The 21,930-nt window shown below is 44.4% G+C and overlaps 1 protein-coding gene across 1 annotated transcript; it reads right to left on the bottom strand.

Annotated features, from left to right (window-relative positions):
* Positions 1-10,401: 10,401 nt before the first annotated feature.
* Positions 10,402-21,564, bottom strand: KLF11 (KLF transcription factor 11). The gene is made up of 4 exons (XM_069975723.1): positions 21,296-21,564; positions 15,805-16,065; positions 13,841-14,798; positions 10,402-13,337 (listed from the first exon to the last, which is right to left on the bottom strand). The coding sequence occupies exons 1-4, from the start codon at positions 21,341-21,343 to the stop codon at positions 13,039-13,041; spliced, it is 1,566 nt and encodes a 521-aa protein (XP_069831824.1). The 5' UTR covers positions 21,344-21,564; the 3' UTR covers positions 10,402-13,038.
* Between the last annotated feature and the right edge of the window lie 366 nt (positions 21,565-21,930).

The following is a 21,930-nucleotide window of genomic DNA, read 5'->3' as shown; positions in this document are numbered from 1 at the left end:
CCACGGTATTTTCTGTGTCTTTATATTACTTTATGTTATTGTTTTATGCAGTATGTGACATATGTACTATACACTTTAAGGCATGGGTCTCAAACTCAATTTACCCGGGGGCTGCTGGAGGTAGAGTCTGGGTGAGGCTGGGCCGCATCAGGTTTTCCACAAGAAGGGGACTGGGGGGTGACACAGGGGACTGGGGGAAGCTGGGGGGTGACACAGGGGACTGGGGGGAGCAGGGGGGTGACACAGGGGACTGGGGGGAGCAGGGAGGTGACACAGGGGACTGGGGGGAGGAGAGGGTGACACTGGGGACTGAGGGGAGCAGGGGGTGACACAGGGGACTGGAGGTGACAGAGGGGACTGGGGGTGACACAGGGGACTGGGGGGAGCAGGGGTGACAGAGGGGAGCTGGGGGTGACACAGGGGACTGGGGGGAGCAGGGGCGTGACACAGGAGACTGGGGGGAGCAGGGGGGGTGACACAGGGGACTGGGGGGAGCAGGGGGTGACACAGGGGAGCTGGGGGGTGACACAGGGGACTGGGGGGATCAGGGGGTGACACAGGGAACTGGGGGTGACAAAGGGGATTGGGGGTCTCTGAGAGGGGACTGGGGGTCTCTGAGAGGGGACTGGGGGTCTCTGAGAGGGGACTGGGGGGAGCAGGGGGTGACACAGGGGACTGGGGGTCTCTGAGAGGGGACTGAGGGTGACACAGGGGACTGGGGGGAGCTGGGGGTCACTGAGAGGGGACTGGGGGGAGCTGAGCACACACCCCTCCTCCTCCTCTCACCCCCGGCACCAGCGCTCTCCTCTCAGCCACACATGCAGCTCCTCGATCTCTGGAGGAGGCCGCGGGGACTGCAGGGTGAGGTGATCGTATCGCTGCAAGTCCTGGGGCTGTAAAGCAGGGGCGTAACTAGGATTCATGGGGACCCATAGCAAAAAACTGTGACCCAACAGCCTATTAGGAGCCTCATGGTTATTATACATAGGTGCAGGAGCAGACTACCTTTTGCTTAACCCTTTATTTACTGCAGTGTGTAAATGACCCAGTGTTCTCATACATACATGCTGCAACACAAACAAAGCATTAATGCAGAGGACAATTAGCTCTCTCCTTGCTACTCCTGCACTGATAACCCCTGACCCCTGCAGGAGCTCAGAAGTCAGAGGTTATCAGAGAGCTAATTGTCTTGAGCTTATATTAACCCTTTGTTTGTGTTGCAGCATGTAAGAGAACATTGGGTCACTTACACACTGCAGTACATAAAGGGTTAAGCAAAAGGACACAGGAGGCTCTTATCTTCCCTGGGCCCCCTCCCTCCACGGGCCCCATAGCAACCGCCTTCCCTGCCTCTACAGTAGCTACGCCACTGCTGTAAAGCAGGATCGGGTGTCTGCACTGCATCCCCCGATCCTGCTGAATAGCCCCAGGACTTGCAGCGATGCGATCACCTTGCAGTCCCCGCGGCCTCCTCCTCCAGAGACCAGCGAGCTGCATGTGCGGCAGCGGCTCTGCTAGGCGGCTGTAGGCCCCTGCACCGCACACCTCCCCTCCCACCACCGCCGCCGCCCACCTCTCCGTCGTCTTCGGGAGGCCAGCCAAACAGCTGCAGCCGTCCCTGATGCCGGACCCCTCTGCCGCATCATCAGCTGCTCAGCCGCGATTGGCTGAGCATAAAGTTAAGCTCAGCCAATCGCGGCTGAGCAGCTGATGAGGGCCGCACTTACAGGAAAGCTACCATTGAGGTGGGGGCCACAAACTAGTGTCCCAAGGGTCGCAGTTGGCCCGCGGGCCGCGAGTTTGGCACCCCTACTTTAAGGGTAGCTTCACACCTGTCAGCTAAGTCCTGGCAGATCACTTTCACTACATACACGCAGCGGTCTGAATGTAATTCTGCCGGCCGCTTAACCCCTTCAGCTGCCGCCTGGCTCCCGCTCTGTATACATTACCTGTCCTCGCTGCACAGGGTCTTGGCGTACTGCTCTCCCGCCCGGCTAATCAGTGGCTGGGGCAGGGCAACACACTGATTGGCCAGGCGGGAGAGCAGTACGCCGGGACCCCGTGCCGCGAGGACAGGTAATGTATACAGAGCGGGAGCCGGGCAGCAACAGAATTACATACACGCAGCGGTTATTCAGTGTGTATGTAGTGAAAGTGATCTGCCAGGACCTAGCCGACTCGGAGCGTTATTAACACTGCGAGTCGGTACGTGTGAAGCTACCCTAATATAATTTTTAGTGTGCACCTTAATGTGGTTATCCCAAGATTCAGAATTAGGCTAGGTTCGATGGGCGTCTTTTTGGACGCCCGTCATTTTAAGGTCAAATAACGTTTTATTTTGCAATGACGTCTAAGATTTCGATATAATGGGCGTTATTTGACCTCAGAATGACGGCCGGTGAACCTTGCCTTATTTTGTGGATAGGGGATAACCTCTTTAAAACATGATCACTTTTTTTTCCCCATAAACAGCACCTCCCCTGTCCTCAGTGTGGGGGTTTTGCTGCTCCATTCCATTGAAGTGAATGGTGCTGAATAGAGATGAGCGAACCTCGAGCATGCTCGAGTCGATCCGAACCCGAACTTTCGGCATTTGATTAATTGCTGAACTTGGATAAAGCCCTGAGGCTATGTGGAAATCATGGATATAGTCATTGGCTGTATCCATGTTTTCCAGACAACCTTAGAGCTTTATCCAAGTTCAGCAGCCCCAGCTAATCAAATGCTGAACATTTGGGTTCGGATCGACTCGAACCCGAACCTGGTTCGCTAATCTCTAGTGCTGAATTGTAATACTGTTTTTGGAATTTTTAAATTCTGAATAACCCCTGTAATGCCAGCTGCGTTATCTTCCTCCTAATATGTAATGGATTATTATAGGGGATACACCATGAATATCAGATTGGTCTTGGCAGCACCGCCATCAGCCTCCATACACCACTGTGCTGTATATTTAGTAGACTCTAGCGCAGTGCGGGCTATTGCAGTTTGGCCCCATTCACTTAAATGAAAGTAGACCATCCATATTGCAATCCTGGAAAATCCCTTTAACATATAGATCTTGCTACCCACCTCTTCTGTTGTCACACAGGATGTGCAGTTTACAGAGCTCAGACAGGAAGCGAATGAGGAGAGAATGGCCTCTGTTAAGATGTAACCAAGGATACAGCAATGGATTGAGAACACAGCACATTCTCTAGTGATCGCAGCTTAGCATATAGCACTTTATGGTTAAAGGGGAACTCCAGGTAGAGGTTAAAAAAAATGAAACTTCTGCAGAAGCATAAAGCATTACTTACCTATCTATCCCAGTTGTGAAACTACCAAAAATCCATTTGTTTGGGGGGGTTGTTCTGTATTGTGTTTCTGTTTTCTGTCTGTTTTCCCTCATGTGATCATCACAGCCCCCACCCATTACAATCAGTAAAATTAGTGCAACAACTGCTTCTGGCCGGACATCGCCTGCATCATCAGCAAACACACACAATGTGAGACAGAGGCATGGAATATTTGTCTCCTAAGGTGGGAGAGCAGCAGGAGCAGGAGACAATGGGAATTGGCACAGAGGCCATTTTTTTCACTTCCTGAATTTCTATTAGCTACCAGTGTGGCAGAACCGTACAGATACGGTAATACATTGTATAGACACATCTATATAATTTTTAATGTACTTTTAATAGAAAACAAGTTTTTCTTATCCGGAGTTCTCCTTTAAGGAGTAGTAGCCCCACACAAGAAGAATAGAATGAGGTATAGTCTACATTAGGGATGGTCCGAACCCTCCGAGGTTTGGGTTCATATGAACCCGAACGCTCGGCATCAGATTCCCGCTGTCTGCCCACTCCATGGAGCGGGTGGATAAAGCGGGAGGACCGCCTGGAAAACTGGGATACAGCCTATGGCTATGGCTGTATCCCAGTTTTCCAGGTGGTCCTCCCGCTGGATCCGCCCACTGCACGGAGCGGGCAGCGAGCGGGAATCATTACCGAGAGTTCGGGTTCGTACGAACCCGAACCGAACTCGGTTCGGACCATCCCTAGTCTACATGGCCAGGTCTTCCATGCACAGGTTATATGACTGCATTTGCAGTTCATTCTAAGGTTTTTAGTTTTTCTAGTCAGATAATAGTACTGTATTATATACTCACAAAGTCTAACATGGTCATAAGAGAGCGTAAGCAATAAACTGGGGAAAGAATTCAACAGTTGTCGCTACGCCCATAAACTTATACATGTAGATGGCCAAGCATGTCTGTTCATTGTCCAGAGAGAGGGATAAGAGCTGCCACTAGACTTTGCTGACCCCCCTAAGGAACATTTTGGAATCCAACATATGCTGCCCCTATAGATGGCAGATTGTTGGACTATTCTTCTGTAAGAACATGGTGCCACCTATCAAATACCGATGCTTTAGGGCTCGTGCACACGGAAGTTTATGAATCCTATTATGGGCCCAAAGAGTCTTACAAAATCAGGAAAAAAGTGTTATCATCAGAGATGAGTGCCACTCCAGCATGCAGAATTTGGTTACCAGGGGCTGATGACGTTGGATGCAGCCCTAAAGCAGTCTGGAAGCCATAGACCAGGAATGGGGAATCTTCGACCCTCCAGCTGTTGCAAAACTACAATCATGCCTGGACAGCTGAAGCTTCGCCATAGGCTGTATCTTTGTTTTCCCAAACTCCCTAAGGCTGCATCCAACTATCAGCCACTGGTATTTAACTGCTGTGCGAGGGGACTCAAGCATTCTACCTATATAACTCCTCTTCCTTGCTTCCAAATTGCTATATATAGGCAGGCTTCTCAAGGTCTCTAAAAAATTGGGTAACATGCACAATAAAAAAGTGTGTTCTCAGCCGCCATCATCTCAAAATTTGTATAGCCTGCTGCAGGCTGCATCTGGCCCATTAACTAACTCTGACCACGAGACCATCACATGTATCACTGTTTTAAGCCCTTGTGAGGTGGAAGAGACAGGACTACAGCTACCAGCAGCCCCAGCTTGGGCCGATACACTGCAGGTACCGCCGCCACTTTCCCTCACATCACACAGTCTCTGTGTGATGTGACAGTCTCCAGGGATAATGGCCCCATGGGATAATTAATTGCTCCCCCTGATTTAAAGTGACACTGCCCCCCCCCCCCCCCTTTTTGCATTCTGACTTCTCTACACAGGTGTAATGGGTAAATTTAGCAGTTTTCATACCTTATTTTATATCATATGTCATGGTGCTTGTGAAGTAAAAAGTGATCTTTTATCAACTGCAGATTGTGCTAAGTGGGCGGGGCTTCACAACGTTACTTAGCCCTGCCCACAGCACCATTGGCCCTGCCCCTCCATGATGTCATAGGAACATAGGCCCAGCCCCCTCGACGACCATTGGAACAGGCTGGCCTAAAAATCTAGGGGGGGCCTATGTAGTAATGACGCCCACTTAGCACAATCTGCAGTTGATAAAAGATCACTTTTCACTTGAACAAGCACCATGATGTATGATGTAAAATATGGTATGAAAACTGCTAAATTTACCCATTACACCTGTGTAGAGGAGTCAGAATGCAAAAAGGGGAGACTGTCACTTTAAGGTGCATGAAGGCCTCCCTACTGTCACCTGCAGTCAGGAAGGAGCATTATCAGGCATGTTGGCTTTTCAATACCCAAAACTATTTTTCTTTGGGAAATAAGCCACCACTAGAGGTGTCTGGCAGCAGTGTTCCCAATTCAGAACACAAACGTACAAGGGATATCAGTTCTGGCTCCTCCTTCTTATAGCTGTATGATGTGCCATTCTTCTGTTATTCTTAGTAGAACCTAATAACCCACCGGATGTTACCAATTGTAGGGGCGTGTCCCTACACTCTGATACTCTAAGCTCTGATTAGACAGTGTCACACAGTGTAGGGACCCCCCCCCCCCCAATTGGTAACACCCAATTGGATATTGAGTCACACATTTCTAGTTCATAGGAACAAGACATCACAGGAGCTATAAAAATAGGTGACCAGGGTTTTTATCTCATAGGCATTGCATGTATTTGCTAACAGACAGGTCAAGAGTGGCCACGGGTTCTCTTAGGTAGGAAAAATAGGTCCCACTAGATACAGAGAATAAAACATCTTTTTTTAGGAAATTTGTGTGGAATATATTGTAAGAATAAAGAATAGTAAAAATTTTAAAAAAATCAATGCCAGTCTTTCTGCAAACGTAATTTTATGATTCTCCAAAAAGTGACAAGTGTTACATTTCTATGAAACAAATGAATTTAATATGCGTTGAGAACAAAATTATGAAATACTTAACAAAAAAAAAAAAAAAAAGGAAATACTTATTAGGCTCAAAATACAAAAATAATAATAATAATAATTAAAATAGCTTGAAAACATTATATTTCCGAGCATGCTACAAAAGACCTGTCACAAGGACACTGAGCTTTCCGTACAAAACTTTACATGTACTTCACCAAATTTACCAAAACTCTTAGTGAACTGAGAAGAGGTGAGATGAAGGGCGGCTTCCTGAGTCTGCAGCTATAATGTAAGCACAATGCTGTAGGTGTAAAGTGAAACTGGCTCAGTTGCCCCTGGCAACCAATCAGATTCCACCTTTCATTCCTCACAGACTCTTTGGAAAATGAAAGGTGGAATCTGATTGGTTGCTAGGGGCAACTGAGCCAGTTTCACTTTACACCATGTTTGATAAATCTCCCCCACAAGGTTTACAAACTAGCATTGTTAGTATATAAGGAAATTCAATGGTTTGGGTACTATTAAGGAGTTTGTAAAGATAACATATAGCTAACATTGCCAGTCTATGATTCCAGTGGCTGAATAAAACAAGTAGTTAAAGGGGTAGTGCGGCGCTAAACAATTATTCACTAAATAACACACATTACAAAGTTATACAACTTTGTAATGTATGTTATATTAGTGAATGGTATCCTTTCCAGTGTTTCCCTCCACCCATGCTAGACCCGGAAGTGTAGTGCTCTATACTCACCTGATCCGTGTCGACCCCCGTCCGCCATCTTGCGACAATGATGTAATCTTCATTATGTACAATGTACATCATTGTCGCAAGATGGCGGACAGGGGTCGACACGGATCAGGTGAGTATAGAGCACTACACTTCCGGGGGTGGCGTGGGTGGGGGGAAACACAGGGAAGGGGGCCATTCACTAACATAACATACATTACAAAGTTGTATAACTTTGTAATGTGTGTTATTTAGTGAATAATTGTTTCGCGCCGCACTACCCCTTTAAAGGAACACTCCAAATCCCAGATACAGAGCTATGCCTGGTAAAGGGTCCTGTCAGTAGGCAGGAGAGGATCCAGTTTTGCTCTAAAACAGGGATAGGGAACCTTGGCTCTCTAGCTGTTGCAAAACTACAACACCCATCATGCCTGGACAGCCAAAGCTGTAGCTGTCCAGGCATGATGGGAATTGTAGTTTGCAACAGCTGGAAGGCAGCGAGTTTGACACCTATGATCTAGAGTCCTATTGACCAGCAATTTTAGCAATGGGATTAATCTGGTAGACATAACCCAGGAATCTAATCATACACATAAGACGTTTGTTGTCTAAACCAGCTGTTACAGTTTTCAATAAGAAGTGATCATCTATTGTGTATGAACACCGCTCACTCCATCCCAACCAATAAAATGGCAGGGGAGAGAGGGATCAACATGCTGAAGGGGTTATACAGTGTTAGAAAACCATGGTCACTTACTTCCAGATACAACAACACTCTTGTCACCAGTTTAGCTGTGGTTTAAAATTAAGCTCCATTCACTTCAATGGAACTGAGATGCACAACCTACACCCAAACTGGAGACTAGAGTGGTGCTGTCTCTGCAGAAAGTGGCCATTGTTTTTCTAATGCTAGATAACCCCCTTTAAGTTTTTGGGTAGATAACATACTGCCAGGAGGTGTCTGGCGGCAGCTTACCCTCCCTCTCTACTATGTCGCTTGCTCGTGTATATGGAAAAAGTGGTAGGTCAAAGTAACCTTCACCCGACTTCTATCTTCTATGTGTAGTTACATTAGGGGTTTGGGATGCCATTTGTAGACCTCCTTTTTTCCAAGAAATAACAGCAAGTGAATAGGGATCAGCTGCAGTTCCAGACACTGCTTCTATAACAGAAACTAGGCCCTTTTTCTTATACCAGGACTGAATGCAAATGTAAAAATTCCATTATTGGAACCACTGGAATTTAAAGCATCCTTCCAGATTTATATAAATAAAGCTTATTTATTGTAAAATGAAGACTTGTGAACTTTAGAATACCCTTTGGGGCAGAATTATCGAAACTGTCTACAACAGGGGTGTCAAAACTTGCCGCCCTCCAGCTGTTGCAAAACTACAATTCCCATCATGCCAGGACAGACAAAGCCAAAGGCTGTCCAGGCATGATGGGAAATGTATTTTGCAACAGCTGTTGGGCCAAAGGTTATAAAAGAGCAGCATTGGGTTTATAGTGGAGGTGTCTCACCAGCTTCAGGTTGGCGGCTATGAGGAAGCTTCATTCTAATCTACATCTTCATACTTAAGGAAATTATAAAATTATTCTTTTATTAAAGAAGAAATATCTGTAATAACAGTGTAGCCAATATCTTTTCAGTGGCAGTAGCAGCAACAAAATCTAAGTGTTCCCGAAAAAACTAAAGAGAACTAACCAGGGATTTAAAAAAAATAAATAAATAAATTTGCACAAAATTTTATAAATGTTCGAATTAAAACATGACAAGTAGAAATGGTCGCCATGTGTCAGGACATATATGAACATGGATCTTCAGGAAACATATATATATATATATATATATATATATATAATCTCATCATGCCTGGAAAGCCAAAGCTTGAGGGAGGGTAGAAGGAAGGTTCCACATCCCCGATATATGAGATGAAGGGGTCTCGTATACTTCTACAAAAACATTTTCTATTGCTCGAATGCACCTCAAAGAAAGAAAGAAGCAATTTTTTAAATAGTTTTTTTAAATATTCTACCGTTTGATGTATACAGCTCCTATGCAGACCTGTGTGTCTCCATTACTACCTGCTACAAACACAATTTATGATCCTACGGACCTGTAAACTTAAAGGGGTTATCCAGCACTACAAAAACATGGCCACTTTTTCCCCGCTCTCCAGATTCGGTGGGGTTTGGAACTCAGTTCCATTGAAGTAAATGGAGCTTAATTGCAAACAACACCTGAACTGGAGACCAGAGAGAGAGAAAAGTGGCCATGTTTTTGTAGCGCTGGATAACCCCTTTAAGAATAAGGGGAGAAAGGTAAAAGGCACATAGCTCGGCATATAACCTGTAGACTCCAAATGGGGTAGCTTCTTTCAGAGGCTAAAACTTTTAGGTGTTTGTTACAATATATCAGTGTCAAACTGTTTTGTGAAATCACAAAGCGCTGTAAGCAACTTGAGGGGGTGTCGACCCCCATTGATTTCAATGGAAGCTCCAGCAAAGAGGTGACATGTTTCCCTGTGATGGCAACAAGGCCTAGACTGATACATAGCAACAAACACTCAGCTGGGTCAGGACAGGGTAATAAGGAGTTGTATAACTTTCCATTAATACAGTTACGTTACATAATGCTGCTTGCTGTCAATGCATGAAGGCATGATGGGAATTGTAGTTTTGCAACAGCTGGAGGGACACAGGTTCCCCATCCCTGGCATAGAGCAATGGACAGGGGGAGATTAGGGATGATGGCAAATGTAGTCCCACAGCTGGTGATGGAGGACCTCATGTCAGCTCCCAGGCTGCTCTGCAACATGTACTGCTCCCGTTATTTCTCCTGGAAATGTATGAATACACTGGGAGTTACTATTCCCTCCTGTTCTGAGGTGTATCTGTATATACTGTGACGCTGTCCAGTCAGTACTTATAGTGTCAGACTGTATATAGATATGTTCCATTACAATGATGATAGCACCCTATGTATTCATACATTTCCTGGAGGAATACCAGAGGGACTGCTTAATGCAGAGTACGAGGTAAAAATGCCCCAAAATTTGTGACTAGTCATAGCTGGAAACATTTAAGGAGATGTGTGATACCACTATTATATCAGGGAATTGTAATTTAAAGGGGCTATCCACACTTGGAAAAAACGGGCCACTTTCTTCCAGAAACAGCACCTCTCATGTCCTCAGTTTGGGTGTAGGGTTTTGAAGCTCAGTCCCATTAAAATCAACTTGCAATACTACACACAACCTAACGACAAGGGTGGCGCTGTTTTTGCAAAAAAAAAAAAAATGGCTGTGCATTTATTAATACTGGATATCCCCTTTAAGCAACGTATTACTATATACTGAGAAGTAAAGTAAAACTAACTTTAAAACTAACCAAGACGAGAGAAAAGTAAATCAATCTTGTGCAGTCACGTGACATACAAAGTAAAAAATATATTCTTAATCTTAAGAGAAAACATTTCTAAAATTAGGAATCAGTGTATGAGGTAATAATACTGAGTGAAACCATAGCTGTGGGGAAAAAAAAGAAGAACACGTCACTTCACACATCTGGCCTCTAGGGGGCCATAGTGGACAAGCAGTTGCAATATGATTAACCGGTGAAAACTTGGTTTCCAATGCTGTACATACATACATACATACAAGTGGATATTTTTTATGTATAATTTGCATACAACTTTGTTTTCTCACCATTAGCTAAACACGAGACGTTACTCTCATTAACATCTAAGGAGGTACTCGAAGAGAGAGACAGTATCAAGCTTCAACAAGTTAAACATATCCTATAATTCCATACATTGTGTAAAAGTGATAGTAACCCCTCTCTCCAGCCTTGAGATCAAACATTAAAACTTCCCATTAAATGCAGCTAAAAAACGCACAGATGAAACATACAAAATAAATGTAATTATAACATACAATGTATAGTGCAATAGATATAATAGACACAAAAAGTATCAAATTCCCTTTGATAAACATGCAGGTTGGGGTTATAGATAATGCCATGACCTATATGGCGTGTGTATTTAGTCTGGACACAATGTCTGATACATGCTACACGTGACACCTATAGCCCTGGCCAAGATGCCACCTATAGGATGTAGTCAGTTCTTACAGAGGGCCAATTCTGACTTCTAAACCCATCAGTTATAAAAGAAGAATGACACCAGAAAGTCTATTAAAACAAGGGCAAGTAACCCATAATATACCCTTTTGTAATGGAGAAGTAAAATTCTTAAAGGGATTGTCCATTTTAAAATTGCAGCATTAAAGAGCATTAAAAATTATACTCTCAGAAGTGATTTTATATATATATATATATATATATATATATATATATATATATATATAATGTGTTATTTTCAATAAATTACATTGTTGTTATATTTTCAGCCCCAAATTCCCTTACTCTGGAGTTCCTATGACAACTCTTCCTACCTATATGTTCTGCCTTTGTTCAGTGGGGACAGTGATGTGAAGGAAGAGCTAGATTCATCACAATCTTAAAAGGGAAACTATCAGCAGGTTTGAAGCATCTAACCTGCTTATATGTCCCTATAGTACACGGGACGCTGAGGATGGAGGCAAGTTTCTTACCTTCTTTGTAGGCTCAGTTTCGGAATTAATGAGATGGGTTAGTGCACTGGGGGCGGGACTATTGCCCTCAGTGCACCAATACGTCCCTCCTCATGAATATTCATCTGATGCTCTGCGGTGATGAGCGCCAGAGTAACGTCCCTGCAGAGCACTGCCCCAATATTCATTAGAAGAGGTGCCCCGTGCGCTGTAGGGAAATAACCGCAGGTTAGATGCCTCTAACCTGCCAATAGCTTCCCTTTATATAGATTAAATAACATCAACTTTACATGTGGACATTGATGGACATGGAGATGTAGTTTCATGTTTATATGACAAAGATGAACCGGCAGAGCACTGTACAGGAAGTGTTGTCGTGAGCATACCGGAGGTCAGGCATAGGCTCTGTACCTTTAAATTATTAAAGGGTTGGCTAGCTTAATTTTTTTATGCATTTTTACATAATGGCCAAGTAGGAATAATAACAAAAATGTAAACCATACTCACCTGCCCATAACTGTTGCGGCAGTAACCGGTCCCTGCTGTTCACCATTTTCTTGTCTCCTGGCCAAATAATGCCCTCTAAGGTGACCTGTCTCAGCCAGTGATTATGGGAGCAGGCATAACTGTGTCAAGGTGATGAGCAGGGATTGGGTACTGATAGAACAGGAACGGCAGGGGTTCAGGTAAGTATGACTTTTATTTTTTCATCTCAAAGAAACAAAATTTACTACAACCCTTTATTGAACTTTTTTTTATTAAATATAAACACTTATAGAACACTTCTCCTTTAAGAGGGCTCTTTCAAAACAGGACAATCCCTTTAATTACATTGACTCAGCCTAAAAAATGACTGACATCAATCCAATGGATGCAATTCAGGCATATCCGTGGTATCTAAACAAAAAATTTGCATCCCTAAATGGAAGGGGGCAATACCAAATGCCAACTACAGTGCAAACTGTAAACAACAGACTGATAGAAAAAGGAATTTTTTGTAGATTGTCCAGATGTTACATAGAAAAATGACCACATTAGGATACGCCGAGCAGCGGACACCATGTCAGCATCCAAGGCCCCGTCATATCAAATGTGCCTTATACCTGTAAGAGTCGACAATGCTCACTGCAAATGTGTATATCCTATACGGCAAACCAAACGCAGATAAGAAAAATACAAAAAAAAACAAATTACCCAATTTGCAAAATTGTGGTCTGCTTTGAATCATACACATATGCCTAACATGCTTATTGCCACAATAATAGGATTTATTTTCCTATGTAAAAGGCTGGTAAGGAAGATTCATAGAAACTTGCATCACATGGAAAGTGAATAAACTTCATTGGAAAAACTGCAAAGGGGATGTGATAAGGTAAAGATTAACCAAAGTAATAAGTGAGTATCTTGTGTGTGTCAAGTCTCTGGTGCTTGAAGGTAAACAGGTGGAGATTTGATGATTGTTGTTCAGTCCCTCTTACACCGGCGTAGACATGGACACCAGCATGCCTAGTGGGGGCGCAGAGCTTCTGGGTTGATCTGACATGGTTATTCTGTTTAATTTTCCAACCTCTGTCTGCCAAGTGGGCATCTTCTTGGTGGTCATGTGTCGTCGGGCGTGCTTGGTTAGGTGATCGCTGCGCATGAACCGGCGATCACACACAGGGCAGGCAAACTTCTTTTCCCCTGTGTGTGTTCGACGGTGTCGGGAAAGTTCATCTGATCTGGCAAATTTTTTATCACATCCTTCCCAGTTACAGCTGAAGGGTTTTTCACCTGCAAGATAAAGACGTCATTAAAGTAACAATAAAACATGTGCTCCTAAAAAAAAGAAGTCAGACTCGGACTAGATCAGTAGTTGCAATGGGGATGTGGTCAAATTTATCTTATTGAACTGAATGGGCGTTTCTTTCAGGTCCAAGTTGTTGGGGCTACTACACAGAACCTATAGAAGTTTATGGGGCACCACAGTTCCATCAACCTCTAAAAGAGTACATTGGCCAGGGATGGGGAACCTTCGGCCCTTCAACTGTTGCACAACTATAATTCCCATAATGTCTGGACAGCCAAAATTTTGAAAGTCCAGACATGATGGGAATTGTATTTTTTTTTTCTGCCGTAAATGTGGGGGACTACCACCTACTGGGAGGATGGGGATTCACTGATCTTAGTTCCATCCAGCAAGGTGGTGATCAAGCTTGCTGGTTAGAGGACATACATGTAAGTCACAAGACGCAGTATAGACCTTGACAAAGTCATGGACAAAATGGGTGGCTCACCTGTGTGGGTCCGAAGGTGTGCTTTGAGGTGTGAACTTTTAAAGTAAGTCTTTTTACAGCCAGTGAAATTGCACACATAGTTGCGCCTCCGAGAGAAGTCCACTTGTGGCGTGCTGCATTGGCTTGACGTTATAAACACAGGGGCTGGGGCGAGAGGAAGTAACTTTGTGCTCCCGACTGTCAGAGTCTGAGGACATTGTGGGGTTGGTTGTGCAACTGGTGCTTGAGGAAGGACAAACATAACGGTCCCCTGAGACATGGGCGTACCCATCAGGACTGGCTGTGAGAGCGGTGTGGTCTGGGGTAAGATTGGCTTGACGGTATTGCACACTGGTTGTGTAGAAGGCTTGATGAAAGCGGAGAGAACACCGGTTTGTGCATTGACTGGAATCATCTGGCAAAGGACAGGAGCGTTTGAAACGGTAACGGAAGCCAAGGAGTTGGTCTCAATGAAGCGTTCGTTTTCACATTTTGTTGGCCTGTCGGTCTGAGCCACTTGCTGGCTGCCCGTTTCTGCATTTGGACAGGACATATCAGTCTGTGGAGAAAGGTGCAATGCTGAGGAACTTTGTGACCCATCCTCATGGGCATTTGTCTCTTTGGTGAGCTGGGAATGTTTGACTTCACACCTCTTATAGGACAAGTCTTCCACAGCCGGTGTGTTTACTCTCACAAGAGATTGGGGAACTCGATGAAAGGCGGAGGTGTCTGCCGTGTGACGTATGACGCTCGTGACCATGGCTTTACAGGGCTGAGGCTTGGAAGAAGTTCCCGACTCTTGCGAAGACTGCAGGCTGTGGATCCCTGAAGCAAACGGCTTAGCCAGAGCTGAAGAGGACACTGAACAATGGGAACTGCTGGACATTACCGTCACCGGCTTGGAGTAGGTCACTTGGGAGGTAGGAGGGAGTGTGGTGCATGGTTCAGCAAATTCTGGACTGTGTGGAGGAGTCATGCACTGGAAGATAAATCATGAGAGGGGTCAGGTAAAGTGTCATGTCAGCATATTGTGGAGCTGCAACCTTATTACAAATACATTTCCACTACTGATATAGGAGGAGCTTACTCCTCAGCCATGATTATAACAGGCCATGTAAGCCAGCATATTGCAGACATTTGGCCATATAACTGGCCGTACACACAATATTATCATCTGGCAGCTTTCTCTTCTGTTCCCCCCATACATAGGACACTTGGCTTGGCCAAAAACGCATGTGCACTCAATGCTAGATTCAGTTGAAATCCAACATGCCCCAACCTTCTCTACCATCGGAGGAGAATCGGGAAGCATACACATTAGAGCATTGGTTGGCCCAACCTAGGTTCAGCCAAAACCTCATGTGCATTTTATATACAGATCCTGTAACTTTAAGGAAAGCATCTATGGGAATTTTTATAGAGATAATTCTAGAAAGAACAAAATATTCTAGACTTTTGGAGCTGGTTAAACCTCTAAGGAGCCAATCTGAAATTTTTAGCAGCCAGCAGCATGAACATAGACATCAATGTTAATCAACTCAGAAAGTTAAGCTCCAGCACTGATTTCCTAAGCCCATTGACTATTTGGCTCCTGGGATTTTTCCAGGCCATAAAATAATTGCATTACTGTTATATATGCGAGGCTAAGACCCCTAGACGTTATCGAATGCTATCAAGTATGGTCGAAATGACTACAGGCTCTGCAAGCAAGAAAAACGAAGCTCTGGCTTCCAACATCTCAATTATATAAGGCTCCTGGGTTTTAACTCTTCGGGGAAGTTACTATAGTAAAGACTTTCCATAAACAATAGCATCTGGTATCTCTAATGATGGGAAATATGAAGAGAAAGATTCCATGCTGATGCCCAGTGAACAAAGACATCTAATAATAATTATAAACATGTTGGTACTTCAGTTCTATATATCTAACGTAGCATTTAGTAGGGGTCGGGATATCTGTATATATAGACATGTTAAGCTCTTACCAGGGTGGATAAAGAATGGAAATCCTTGGCCATGGATGGGGACGATTCACACTGCATGATGAAATCGGAAGAGTCCGAAGCCGGAGTCAATGGCCGCATCTTCAGCATGTCGCCCTTCTGGCTTCGTTGACCCCATGAGCTCATACAGACCAGAGCCTCAACGGCCTCAAAGTCGTTCTGCTCCAGAGTGCTGCATGAAGACCTTTCACTGTCATGTCTCTTCCTTTCCAGTATGGACTCACAGATGTCCATGAAGTCAACCTACAAAGGAGAACATTGCACAATTATTATAGCGCACACCCAAGTATACATGTAAAGTTGACTGTATAACTCTAACTATAACTCAAAGAGCTGTTTTCACATAAAAATGAAAGGTAAGCATGCACCTGTTCTCAATGGGGAGTAAGCCGCTGCCAGACTCCTATCTTTTTTGAGAATATAAGGATAAAGCGATGAAATTTACCATAACTTATGCTCCCATGTCAGGTGCCCCATAGACATGATATAGTTGGGCAGTCTCAACAATATACAATATATCACCTATCCAATAAGTAACCAGTCAATGGGTGTCTGACCACTGGGACTCACTGTGAAAGATAGCCGAGTAAAGCACTAGTCTAACCTCAGCAGTGCCATAAGCTTGTATGGGCTCGGTACTGGTGTACGGAACACTTTGGAATGTTTCAATGACGTATTATATGTGTCAGTGCACATTGTTGATGTTGTTGATACTCGGCATTGTAAAAGTAAGTATGCATGTATAATTAGGGTATTGCCGTAAATTAGTTCTCTTAGAGAGCTATAAACATTTATGATATATTTACAACATGATGTCACCTGTTACACCCACAATGGAGATGACAACACCTGCTCTGTAGTCGGCATATAGAACGCCTGAATGGGCACAGATGGTAAAAAGAAGTGATGCATTCTGTGGTCTTCAGTTTTATTTAAAATATGTAGCTCATATCTTTTTTTTTAATTTATAAATTCTTTATTTACTTTTTCCAAAATGTCAGTACAAAAAAGAGAAATTATACAACAATATACATAATCCCCATACCACCCCCCCCCCCACCACCACCAATCCCTTCACCCCCGCCCGGGAAAAGAGAGCAAGAGCCTAGATAAAAACAACATGTATAAATTATACTAGCCACCTCCCAATTACGCCAAATGGCTTTAAACTTCTGCATTCCTTTTACTCTTATCCCATAATGTAAACGTTCATATTGCTTAACCTTATTAACCAGATTTATCCACTCTGCTTTTGCTGGTGAATGTGGCTGCATCCACCCCCTTAAAACAACCAATCTTGCCAAAAACAAAACGCGGTTAATTATTATCCTATATTTAGATGGGATACTAGATATGTCACCCAATATCATGACACTAGGACCGTATAATAGTGACACCCCTAATCTGGAGCATACTTCAGATACCACTAGTTTCCAAAAACCCTGTACTCCACTACAACCCCACAGCATGTGTATATAGTTGACATTGGGCATAGTACATTTCGGACATTCAACCCTCTCATGTTTCCTAAACTAACTTATCAACTCCGGGTAATAGTGTAATCGTTGTAATATTTTAAATTGAGTGAGTTGGTGACTTGAACTAAGAGATACCTCCCTACAGTTGCGTACGACATTTACCCATTCTTCTTCCGAAATGGCACCTATTTCTGACTCCCATCCCTTTTTAGATTCTTGTATCCTTCCTAGTTCTTCGATTATTGCCATGTAAACTTTTTTAATATCTCATATCTAAGTATCCAATATATATCATCCATACAGTGTGTATATATATATATATATATATATATATATATATATATATATATATATATATATATATTCACACACACACACATGCCTGTCTCATGTCCATTACCAGTCTATCATCCCGTATCTATCTATCTGATCTAATATCTACTTTCTATCAATCTATTATTATATCTATCCATCTATCTATCTAATATCTATTGCTATCTCTCTACCTAGAATCCTATACATATTGCTGCCTATCTCATTTCTATTTATTCATCCATCCATAGCTACAATATCTCTTATGTATACTGCTATGTACTGTATCTCCTATCTTTTGTCATGTCTATCCATAACTATATACTGTACTCTGTCTATCCAAACTCGTATCTATATGATAAAATGTAATGTGCTCTCTACTGTATCTCATATTGCATGTAATATCCATCCATTTATGATTTAATATATTGGTAACTTTCCAATATCAATCTCCTATCTATCTATCTATCTATCTATATCTCTCTCACCTCCATCTATCTTCTTTCTATCTATCTCCTATCTATCAAATATCTTTTTATCTCTCGATCTATCTCCTATCTAATCTATCCATCTATCTATCATCATTTATCTATCTCTTTCTTTCTTTCTTTCTATCTATCTCCCTATCTATCTCTCTTCTATCTATCTATCATATCTATTATCATCTATCTATCTTATATCTATTATCATTTATCTATCTATCTATCTATCTGTCTATCTCTCTCCTATCTATCTATCCATCTATCATCTCTCCATATCTATCTATCTATCTATCTATCTATCTATCTATCTATCTATCTATCTATCTATCTATCTATCTATCTATCATTACCATATTGTTTGCAGCCTAAGCTATGCCACCTACAATGTACTTCTTCCCAAAGTTGAAAGAACTAAGAAAAGAAACGTGCGCAGTCCTTCCATAGACATCAGTGAGCCGTCCACTTCCCCACGTCCTCAGATAACCTACATCAACATGGCGTTCCTGAATGCAAGCGACTCACATCCGAGACTGGCGTCTGGGGACGGCTTATCACAGCCAATGATTTACCAGCTTACTGAGCACAGTACTGACCAGCAGGCACACCTGTCTACCCAATGCACTAATCACTATTCTGCAGGATTTCTCTCCACGCTTCTATGGAGACGGACAGTAATGTGGATGATGCTGCCTTGCTATTGTCACCAATATCTAGCTGCCTGCTCTGAAACTTATAGAAGCTCTCCAGATTTTGGAATATACAGTATATATACACACAACTCAAAACCTTCTTTATCCACCACCACCTGTCGGGGCATGTTGGGAGTTGTAGATTTAAATCAAATGTTACTGCACAAAATCACCAGATGTAGCAGAGCTGTATTAGCCGGGCATAGTCTACAACCCTTACTATGGTGATGTCACAATGTCTCGTGTCAGATAACAAACTCCAATCTGCTGCATCCGGACACAGACAATCAAAGGGTTAAAAGAAGAGGGGGGGGGGGGCATTGCACAACTAAGGAGGAAGTAAAGTAGTATCCATCAGAGAAGCGGTTCTAAACTGCTAGGGTCATTTCCTGCTAAACTGCCTGGATACAGCAATCTGTCACCCAGGGGTCATCAAGGCTGCCCAGCCCCCCTCCAGCACACAAAGGGTTAACCTTAAAAGAGACATGCCCCCAATTTCAGAATGCTTACTACATGTTGTCCTAGATCAGGGATGGGGAACCTTCGGCCCTCCAGCTGTTGCAAAACTACAACTCCCATCATGCCTGGGCAGCCTTCGGGCTGTCCAGGCATGATGGGAGTTGTAGTTTTGCAACAGCTGGAGGGCCGAAGGTTCCCCATCCCCGTCCTAAAAACCATCTGCCCAATACTATACCACCTCTAAGGCTATTGTTATACACAATGGGGGAGATTTATCAAACATGGTGTAAAGTGAAACTGTCTCAGTTGCCCCTAGCAACCAATCAGATTCCACCTTTCATTCCTCACAGACTCTTTGGAAAATGAAAGGTGGAATCTGATTGGTTGCTAGGGGCAACTGGGCCACCATGTTTGATAAATCTCCCCCAATACCTGGGAACAGACAAAGGCAAACAGATAGTGGGTGGTGGGCAGGGGTGGTCGTCAACCTGTCCAACTCCAACTAGATCAGGCTGGGAGTTACACAACAGACAGGGAGCCACCGACTGTTGACCAAAACTACAACTCCTACCATGCCCAGACGGCTGTAGCTATAGAACTTATAGCCTGCAACTACAACTCTCAGTATGCTGGTTGTGGCCATTATACAACAGTGAGGAAGCTATAGATTGTAGACCGGCAGCAGCAAAGCAACAACTACCATCATGCCCAGACAGCCTAGAGCAGAGCATGCTGGGAGTTGTAGTCATACATCAATGACTGACCCACAGGTTGTAGGGCAGTGGCAAAACTACAACTCCAATCATGCACAGTCTTTGGCAGGGCATGCTGGGAGTTGGTAGTTTTACAGCTGGTACACAGTATACAGATGTGACATATAGTTTTCCAACAGCTAGTGAGCCACACTAATCTTACAGTGTAGTGTGGACAGACAGTATTGATCCCCATCAGAAACATCCATAACTAGCCCCATGAGCTGACAATCAAGCGGTTAACAGCAGACGTGCACCCATCCTGATAGTTTATATAACCGCACCCTGGTACTTTTTTTTCCCCAACAGGTTATCTGTAGTCAGCCTGTCTATTCTGCTGATATAGTTGTTTTTCACTTTCTGGTGTTGGGGGTGGCTTATCAGAGACAATAAGAAGTTAAACAACATGGCCCCACCCAAGACAAGCGGACAACAAATCTTAAACTCAGCCCATCGCCAACCCACCCCCTCCCAAAGGGGCGGAGCCTCCAGGGTCCAAATATAGCTTCCCTAATACGCCATCCATTAAAATAGCCATGTGAGGAGGGCTGGGCGGACGGTGCGGGGGAGGACCAGGAAATGAAGTGGGTGTGAAATGAGGGGCTACAGGAGGCGGGGCTATCGGTTCAAAATCCAGCAAAAAAAAAAAAAAACAGGGGCGGATGTCACTTACCCCCCTCTTATATAGCATCCTGTGGAATGTAAAGAGTTAAATCCTAGCTGTGATCTGCTGCTGCCTATTACAGGCAATGTTACTAGGTTGCAGATGGCTACAAGTGCATCTGTTATGTATCTATCAGGTGATGTATAATAGTATATAATCTATAATAATCATAATATTTATACAGAATTATAATAATATTTATACATCACAATGATAATGACAATAGACAATACACAAGATCCACAGCCCCCCAGCTACAGACAATGACAGCTGCCCCCCAGCTACAGGTACAGACAATGACAGCTGCCCCCCAGCTACAGGTACAGACAATGACAGCTGCCCCCCAGCTACAGGTACAGACAATAACAGCTGCCCCCCAGCTACAGGTACAGACAATGACAGCTGCCCCCCAGTATACAGTATAGGGGCCCCTATGTACATGACATACAATAGAGTATACTGTCAGCCCCTATAGCTGTAGTGTATAGGGGGTGTAATGCCAGGACATGTCTGCCTACATCCCCTCCACCCCCCTCCCCACATTGTCCATCCATCAGGGTGCACGTATACACACGCCAAGGCAAAGTGGCAGAGAAGTGCCCCCCATAGAGCTGCCCCCCTAGAGCCCACTACTCACAGCTGTGGATTGCGGCTGGTGCTTCTCTGCCGGGGTCACAGTCAGCATGGTGAGCGGCTGGTACAATGTAACAAAGGATGGAGAGGTGCTGGGAGCAGCAGCAGCAGCAGGTCGTGGTGCCGCCCGCCTCAGCCTGGGCTGCTCAGCAGTAATAACAAGCTCGCCTTCTTTGCATTGGGGATGTCATGTTGCATGGGAGGGCCGGCTCCAGCGTGCAGCGCACACACACAACCGCCAGGGGGCGGGGGAGGCAAGCTGAGGACACAGCTCTCACGGCACCCTAGCCGCCGCTAGCCAATCAGAGCGCGGCACCGGCGGCTGACCGACCAATGGCAGAGCTGCCGGGGAGCGTGATCAGCTCGTGGAGAGTGCATGCCGCTCGGCGCTGAGTGTGCGAGGTGAGAACTGGAAAGTAGGGGAAAGGTCGTGCGACTAAGGGGGCGGGGCCTGAGAGGGGAGCGCGGCTGTCACTCACAGACCCGCCCAGTGCCGGCCCGCATACACTCCTGCCGTGTGTACAGTGCCCTGCCGGGGTGGGGGCTGCTCGGATAGTTCCAATGGAATTCGTGGCCGGGGTCATCGGGTTCCTGTGTACAGACGCTGTATACATAGCTCATATATATATAACTATATAA

The sequence above is a fragment of the Dendropsophus ebraccatus genome, chromosome 6 (genome assembly GCF_027789765.1).
Source record: "Dendropsophus ebraccatus isolate aDenEbr1 chromosome 6, aDenEbr1.pat, whole genome shotgun sequence".
NCBI classification, from domain to species: domain Eukaryota; kingdom Metazoa; phylum Chordata; class Amphibia; order Anura; family Hylidae; genus Dendropsophus; species Dendropsophus ebraccatus.
The sequence above is the reverse complement of the archived record's forward strand: the minus strand, read 5'-3'. Positions and strand labels throughout refer to the sequence as shown.